Raw genomic sequence first — 8,881 nt, 5'->3', positions numbered from 1 at the left:
TCTTCTTGAGTTACTAACCAATTTACATCTATGCAAGTCCTGGAACACTAAGTTCATTCTTCTGAAGTGTGCTGCATTTACACAGGGTTGTTGAGTTTTGGAAAACATTTTACTGTACATAATGTTGTTGCAATTAGCTGAATGCTGTTCATAAGGCTAATTGCTTATTAAGGTCTTTTTTTCCTGTCACTCAGGACAGAAACAAGGGACTGATTTTCTTCCTGAATGTTGTATGCCTACAGTTACTGTATGTTAAACATGAATTGCACTGAAATGCCAGCCCAAATGCCCCTCTCTTTAATCCATAATTTATATGCAAAATATTTTCTCCAAAACCTAGACATCAGGCTGGCTGTTATTTTTTTAAATGTGTCAACTGCAGAATCGAAAGTGTTGAAAGAGATTTCAGTCTCAGCAAGAATGCAGTAAAGCTGGTCTGTTCAACATTTCCTGTCAGCTCTCCGCTGCAGCATACTTGGTTACTTTCTCTGTTCTTGGTTGGGAGCACTGCAAAAAGGAAATGTGAGGAGTCTGTCCAACAACTTGTCTCTTTCAGAATCCACATACCATTTTGCAATTTGGGTTTCTTTTTCTGTAATGCCTATTAGAACTCCTACAATAGCAAGGCATCAGGGAAGAAATCCATTCCTCAATCTGTTGCAGAAGAACCAGGAGCGTGCTGTAGGTGTAGGAATTCTAAACAGCTTTAGCAGAGGGATCCCACTCTGGGTGCAGTTTACTTTCCACAGATGTGAGTGGAGGACTTAGTGCTACAGACCAATTGTAATTGTGGCAAGGCTTTTCCTGACAGTACTGTGCAAGCTGGCTATTCTATTAAAAAAAACCCAAACAAGTAGTTTACAAGTGCCTCAGTTTATAGATTAATCAAATTTTGTATTAATCAGTTTTGATAATGCAGATTATAGGCACATGTAGAAGCATCTGCTTCTATTTTGTTTAGTCGGAGATTATCCCTTAATCATGCAAGGTCCAGGTGTGCATTTTCAGATTTGTTGACTCAGGGAAGATGGAGATAGTATTAAAGGCCAGTCACATTATGCTGTCATTACATTTATGTTGTTGCTTCTCTGAAGAATTGAACCACTCAGTGAAGAGAATGGCAAGAAGAAATGTCCTCATTACAGGTTGCTCCTCAGGAATTGGACTGGCATTAGCTGTAAAAATGGCAAAAGATGAACAGAAAAGATTTAAAGGTAACAATCTATCTGTTCTTTATTAAAACATAGTATTTGAGATAGTGCTGTTTTTTTCTCTGTGATCTAACAGGTATTCAGTTTGGTGAGTCGTTTCTGGCTTGTTTTCCTCTTTTACTGTCAAGAAGATACAGTGAAAATATACTGTTTTCTATAAGCAAATGATATTTCTATGCCTTTGTTGAAATGGAACAACTATTGGAACTGAATAGTGTACACCCACACACACAATGAGAAAAGACAGTAGTATAAAAAGAATAGCTGAAAATACCTGTAGTATTATGCTGCTCTGGGTGTATATTCACAGCTGTGGTTAGCTCTGCTTCTGGCTACTAAAATCTGTACATGTAAAGGCCCGTGCCCCTTTGAAGACCAAAGTGATGATTTCAAGTAAACAGTTTCTAAATTTGCAATTTTTTCCGTCAAGCACATTTCATTATTCCAAGCCTGTGTAGGCAGGTGAACAAAGGGGCTGGGATTTGTCTTACTGCTGCAAAGCAGGGTATTTGCTATGACTGAAAATGGATGGCAAGGTGAACGCAGCAATCTGTGGCAATTCAGTCTCTCAGGGTATTTTATTGCTAACTGACTGGATGCAGCTCTACAGCTTTCTGAGGAATTAGGCTACAATAATAACTCATTTCAATTTTGAGGTGTAGCTTACAAAAACAGGTATTTTTTTCAACCTAAGGAAGTATGTCTTCCACTTTTTAATGAAATTATGGTTATCCTGCTAAATATTGTGGTGGTGATTTATTTAAAAAAAAGGGAATTCTGGAATCTAGAATCAGGTTTTGGGTACCTAAAAACAATTTTGTGGCATGATTTGATATGCATTTTTGAATATTTTGGTGATAGTATTAAGTTTATATACTGCACGTTCTTCATTATGCATAGCTGTTTAATTCTTTTGAGTTTCTTGAAGATTTCAGAACTGGACTGCGAAATTGGCGACAATATATGTTGAAAATAGAATCCTTTAACTTTCAGTTTTTATCTGGTTTCTGTCACTGATATTTAAGATCTGGATGTAAAAGCATTGCTCTTTAATACTTCTCAGTGTATCAGCCACAGTAAAGATTTTATTTCTGGTGTTGTTTCTGGTGTTTTGCAGTGTATGCCACAATGCGGAACCTGGCTAAGAAAGAGCCACTGGAGGAAGCTGCAGGTCACAGGCTGGGCAAAACCCTTGAAATTAAACAGCTGGATGTCTGTGATGAGCAGTCTATTAAAACTTGTGTGAATAGTATCCCTGACAGAAGGATTGATATCCTAGGCAAGTACAGGATATGTGTGTTATCAACAGATACCAGATTTCTATTAAACATTGTTTCAAATACCCTGGAGAAGTTTCATTAGCATATTTTTTAAATTATCAAAGTAATAATGATTATAGAGTGTATTTGGTTTAAGATTTTTAAGACTTCATGCAGACATAAGTGGATTGAATCTCACCCTGCTTCCATGAAGTAGGCAAGTTTGTTTTCCCTGTTTACAAAGGAGAAACTTGATCACAGGGAGGTGTTTTGGATAAAACAATACCATTTTAGTAAATGTGAGAAATTTTGCCTAAACTGGCATCTTCATGTGCAAGACTTTCCACCCTATTGATGAACCACAGCCCTTCCTCTAATGAAGGTAACACCTGTCTGTACTAAGAAAGCAACAGCATTCAGAATTCACCAGAAAAAGAACAAATGCAAAAAAATAAGGATATTTCCATTTTGTATTGAGAATTGAAACTGTACTTTACAAATCATTCAGCAACCAGTATTTTCCTATTGTTTTGCTAAAAATAAATATTAGTATCTTAGTGGAAATGCTTATACCATCAACTATTAAATCTTACCTACTAGAAAATTATGGACCTGCCTTTTTTCTTTCTGATTAATTATTAAAGCAGTGCTTAACAACTATTTCTGTAAAATTTATTATACTCTAATTTGATGTCTTACTTCTAGAGCAGAATGCCAGTCCTATCATCATTCCCCACTTTCAAATATCTAGGAGGCAAATAAAAATCAATGGAATTGTGTGTTTTGGTTTGTTTGTTTATTTTGTTGGGGGTTACTTCCAATTGAAGATATATGAATGTTAATAAAACAAAAAACAGACCAAAATATGGCTTGGTCCATCAATTTCTGAAGATTTCTATTCATTCCTATGGGTATTGACTGTAGCTTCCAATTCTTAATACTGAATTATAAAAAAATACAAGTAATTCTTGATTTATTTTCCTGTAATCCCTTTATATATTTTTTGAAAGGACTAATCAGAAATAAATTAGTTAAAATGCAAAATAGCAGATAATTTAAATTGATTAAAAGCACAATTAAAAATAAAGACATATGGAAATGTCAAATGTGTTTTGAAAGCTCTAGTGACTAATATCTTTTAATTCTTTCTTTAAGGATTATTTAGGATAATTTAACCCTTAATCCTCACATTCCTTGCAAATGCTTTCCAGTAGCGATTACAAATTTATGTTTATGGAGGTTTTTGCTTGCTGTTGTCTCCCATTTTGTGCAGTGAGCAATGCTGGAATGGGGCTCATTGGTCCTATTGAATGTCAGACCATCGAGGAAATGAAAACTGTGATGGACACCAACTTCTTTGGTCTGGTTCGACTCCTGAAGGAGATCTTGCCTGACATGAAGAGGAGAAAGAGTGGGCATATAGTTATAATAAGCAGTGTTATGGGAATACAAGGTAAAGCTGGTTTTTCTTTTTGCTTGAACTAATAGATCAGTGTTCAAAATCCAGAACTTGCCTCTTTTTAGGGAAGAAAAAAAAAGAAAATAGGTAGGAGCTAGCATATCTGACTCTTGTGCTTTGTAATGCTGAAGTTCCAACTATAAAAAGCACCTGGTGGGTTTTATGCTTTCAGCTAGTTAATTACTACACAGCTACTCTCACAGCATTTTAATAACAAAACCTGCAGGGAAAATTTTTTAGGAGTTTTAACTTAAACTCTATCATTTTTTAAAAATTTATTGTTGTATTTTTATTATCTGGAAAATAGGACTTAGCATTACTTTTTTCTTTCCTCTTGGAAAAAATTATGGGAACAGACAAACATGCTTACACTACACTCTGCACAATAATAATAAAATAAACTCTAATCCTGGACAACTGTACTACCTTTTTATAAAGTTTCTCATCTCACAACACTTGAGAGTCAAATTTTACTGACAGACAATGATACTCTCATGTCCCATCCTCTCTAGCTGTTTTTGGGGTTTTTTTTTATTACAACCGTGACATTGATCTTACCTGGATTATTCTGGTGAGCAAGGGTCCTCTATCTAACTCCAAGAATTGTTATTTTAATACAACACATACCCTCCACTTCAATGGATTGAATGTAGTACTTTCTCTAAATCACTCAGATGCAAGCTGGATCTCTTCCATAATTTTATCTCCTGCATTTCACTCAGCCTCTGTGTTCATCTAGAGCCTATTAAAGACTTGCTGATAAATAATGCAGATGGTATTATATGTGCAGACACTTTCATATCTAAGACTACAAAATAATATCATCCAAGGAGACCACAGCATCAGCTAGGGGGAGGAAAAGCATTAGTCAAGCATCTTTGCTAGACTAAGCAATTTTGAGAACACAGGCAAAAATAACTATTGAGATTCAGTGCACACAAGGATTTTTCTAATGTTTTCCCATCAAGACTGTAGAGGGAAAGCACATGAGTTTTTATAATTACAACTATTAGTAGGTTGGATAAAATCACATTCTCAGGATGTTTTGTTTGTACCATCAGGCATCTTATTTAATGATGTTTATGCCGCATCTAAGTTTGCTGTGGAAGGATTCTGCGAAAGTTTAGCTATACAAGCACTCAAGTTCAAACTGCAGTAAGTATTGATCCACTGGTGTAAATGGCATTGATTCACTGGTGTCAGTTGTCTTTTAGATAGTTTAAAATATTTTCAGGGGTAGGAAAAAAATCTTTAAAGCTTGCTGCTAAACAGACTGAGAAGCCCTTGAAAACTGTACAAAAGGCATAAAGATGCCCACACTCTTCACATTATATAAGCAAATAAAAAGATCTAAATGTTAAAACAAACACATTCTCTTGAACAGTTAAAGACTATTTAACTTTGGATAAAATACAGTTCACGTAACACTTCTGAAAACAAGTTCTTACATATGATATCACAGGCATAAAATTATAACATTAACCTGTGATCTTTCCCCTTAGAAAAGATGATGGCCTTCTTAGGCAATTCACAGATAAAAAAGTATCAGAGAGACTGAGCAAGTGCAAATCAATCTATCAGACTGTTACACATTCTGTGGTGTACTATTCCTAACATTTTAGACAGTATTTAAGAAACTGGTCTGTTCATCATCTTCAGGTTTGATTTGTCACATGTTTACTCACCCATATAATTCTGCTATTATTCTTTGTGTAAACTCCAATAACTGGTTAATGTCCATTGCATCTCTGTGTGTCTAAGCCTTTAGACCTTGTGGGAAAAAAGACAGCTGCTGTTGTGGAATTTCAGAGACAGAACTATGATTCTGCATCATGCTCTGCAAAGTTTGGAGGGATTTAAAATAAATGTAATGATACACAGGACATACCACAATTCATGGTGTGAATTCATTACCTCATATAATGAGATTTCAAGAGTATAAGACACAGCAAAAAGGAGGTTATAAAGGGAAGTATAATTGGAAAAATTCAAGGTCTAATGGGAAGAATCATGCAAGAGAAAAGCTTTAATTCCAGCAGTAACTGGAATTCTGCCGTGAAGGTCAATAGCTTGATTTAGTTCTAAAGAAGAGTTTTTAGAACATCCCCTGAAGAACTCAAGTCTAATAAGAGGCCCAAAGATTGGGTGTTTTTGATAAACACAGTGGCTGGGAGTTATTACTCTGCCTGAGAATAGAAGAATAAAGTTATTTGCCTGAGAAAAGAACCAGGAAAAATCTTACCAGTAACTGTATTTCAGTAATTTGCTATAATACACCAAATTTGGCAGCACCCAGAATCTGTCCACCCACAGTAAAAATCTCTATATTGTATTTTATTATTATATAGTGATGGGATCTTAAATCATGTAACACTAACAGCTTGACAAAGAAAATCCATGTTTGGACAATTCCCCCATCTTTTTCAGCTACTTCTAGTGTTATCATGTGAAACAAAGAAACCTACACAGGATTTGGTCCAGAAAGAAATGAATTTTGTTACCATCCATTAATTATTTTTCTTAATATCTGGTAAGTCCCTGTGAATAAATCACCCTTAGATTCCACAGCTGTGAGAGAGCAGGTAACAACTGTGCTCACTTATGTCATGAATTAAATTACAGCACTTCTCTGAAAGTTAAACTATGCAGATTTCTACTGCTGTCTGGGGATGGGTGGGAGGAGCAGGACAGCAGTACTGCAGAATGGATTGCCTTTACAGAAGGTAGTTATATACTGTTTGCTAGTGCAACTTTTCAATGTTTCTTTTGGAGAAGGATTGAGGGGTGTATTTTCCATGGAGGATAGTCAACAACCAGTTAACTTTTTTTTTTTTTTAACAGGTTAAGCTTGATTGAACCAGGGCCAGTCGTTACGGAGTTTGAAAGAAAAGTGTTTGAAGATGGAATGAAAATGGATCTTTCAGCTGCAGATGAAGAAACAGCTGAAATGTTTACTAATATTTACCTTAAAAATTACAAACAAATTTTCCAGAGCCTAGGACAAAGTGCTGAAGATGTTGCAGAGGTAACTCATTAAAAAATCTTTTTTTTTTCTTCTTTTTCTTTGTAATTTACAAATGCAGTGGTTGGTTGGTGGGTGTTTCTAGTAGAAGCATTCCATTTAATTAAATGTAATATACACAATTAAAAAGTTTTTTTAAAAATTCAAAACAATTTTCAGAGTTTTAAACAAAAGTCTACAGAATACTAAAAGAATGTTCAATTTGAAGTATTGAAGACAACTATGAATTGTAATCTAGGTATCACTGAGATATTAGCTGCCCTTTACATCTTCTGATGAAGTCTGAATATTCTGCATTGTTACCATACATCCACCCAGGGTTCCCAACACTGGTAAAGCTCTGTCCTTTCCATCTCACTCATAATCTGTCCACTAAGGGAAGTTCACTCAGCCACCCCAGGCCACTGAGGCACAGTAAAAGAAACATGGATGTTTCTGGTGCTTGGAGCTTCCTGCAGGAAGACAAGTTTAGGCAAGCTGTGGGAGAGGATGATGATTTCAGGTGTTTGCTGGTAAGGAATAGCTTCAGTGTCAACTGAAGATTCCCAGATCTTGCTGCAAAAGGCACTGTCCTGAACGTTTCCCAGTGAACTGCAAAAGAGGATCTACCTACTGTACACATATAAGCCCATAATAATTTGGAAGACCACTCAGGATACTTAGGTGTCAGGTGCTATCAGCATGGTACAGAGAAGCAGAAATAGAACTAAGAATAAATACTTCTTATGGGCTTTAAATATTTCAAGAAGAATTTCTAATGATATTCTAATAAAACTACATACAGGGTTTTACATAATTCTAGCACTTTATTTGTCTACTTTTCCACAGTTTAACTGAAAATTGGGTTTTTACTTTAGTGTCTCGGTAAAGGTTATTTCAAAATTCCATTTCTCCTTCTCTACAGCACACAGTAAAGATAATTCTTGCAGAAAATCCACCTTTTCGCCATCAGACCAACACCTTGTATACTCCAATGACAACTCTGAAGTATGCAGATCCAAATGGAGATCTACCCATTGATATATTCTACAAAATGGTTTTTCAGCATGACAAAATCTTCAGTGCAAGTCTCAACTTCATCAAATTGCTACGGTGGAGAAGCAGAAAGAGCTTTGACCTGGGAAAGCCCTCACAATAATTATGAGATTATACTGTGCAAATTGGAATTACTTCTTGTAGCTACTGATGACACAGTATGTTGTTATTCAAATGTCTTTGGTCTGCAGTTATGAAAAGGCATGCAAGATGTTTGAGCTCAGCTAAGATATTAATTTCAATGTGTATCTCTTGAATGTTACAGTTTGCAGAACCTTGGAACTAAAATTCTCTAACTATAGTTTTATTCTGTTTAGTGTTTGCTTTTTCCAGAGATGTATTCTTAGGAACATGAACACTGACTGATACTTGTGTATTCAATATTAACCTGACCTCCTTTACTTACTTGGATATAATTCACACTGAGAGGTGTACAGTATGCAAACTATTTAGATTCTTAATATAATAAAAATATGTTTTTACTTATTAGGATAGAATCAGTATAGTAATCCCTCAATCACACACTGGCATTCTCATTTCCAGAAGTCAGATCTAGTTATCAGCAACGTAAGAGAAAGTCTCATCAATCTTAAAATATAACAAGTAGAATATTTATTATTCATATATACTTATTATAATATTCTGAATGCTTCCTTTATATGCAGTGGTTACTAGCATATTGCACTTAGTGAACAATAAAATATTTTTTTTAAGCATCTTAAAATACCTTCTTACTGTCTGGGTACTACTTTTTGAAAACAAAATATTGTCAGTAATAAGTAATCTCAGTCCACTTAATGCTTTCGGTACCTTCAGTGTCTGACACAAAACCCTCTTGTTCCAAGCTATCCTAATATGCATGTGTTAAACCGAACTTCTACCATGTAGAGCAGGT

At 35.2% G+C, this 8,881-nt stretch overlaps 1 protein-coding gene across 1 annotated transcript; it reads left to right on the top strand.

The window, feature by feature from the left end:
• The first annotated feature begins 921 nt into the window (after positions 1-921).
• Positions 922-8,373, top strand: LOC102106861 (retinol dehydrogenase 8-like). The gene is made up of 6 exons (XM_088060545.1): positions 922-1,214; positions 2,329-2,494; positions 3,748-3,923; positions 4,991-5,084; positions 6,771-6,954; positions 7,856-8,373. The coding sequence occupies exons 1-6, from the start codon at positions 1,028-1,030 to the stop codon at positions 8,087-8,089; spliced, it is 1,041 nt and encodes a 346-aa protein (XP_087916671.1). The 5' UTR covers positions 922-1,027; the 3' UTR covers positions 8,090-8,373.
• Positions 8,374-8,881: the final 508 nt, after the last annotated feature.

The sequence above is a fragment of the Pseudopodoces humilis genome, chromosome 10 (assembly GCF_049639895.1).
Source record: "Pseudopodoces humilis isolate 2021_Gansu_Grassland_sample_001 chromosome 10, ASM4963989v1, whole genome shotgun sequence".
Lineage (NCBI taxonomy): Eukaryota > Metazoa > Chordata > Aves > Passeriformes > Paridae > Pseudopodoces > Pseudopodoces humilis.
The sequence above is the reverse complement of the archived record's forward strand: the minus strand, read 5'-3'. Positions and strand labels throughout refer to the sequence as shown.

Excerpts from the sequence above, each read along its gene's own strand:
- LOC102106861 (XM_088060545.1), top strand. The coding sequence starts at position 1,028 with ATGGAGATAGTATTAAAGGCCAGTCACATTATGCTGTCATTACATTTA. Across the intron at positions 2,495-3,747 it reads AGGATTGATATCCTAGGCAA|CAATGCTGGAATGGGGCTCA; the intron begins GTACAGGATATG and ends TTGTGCAGTGAG. Across the intron at positions 5,085-6,770 it reads GCACTCAAGTTCAAACTGCA|GTTAAGCTTGATTGAACCAG; the intron begins GTAAGTATTGAT and ends TTTTTTTAACAG.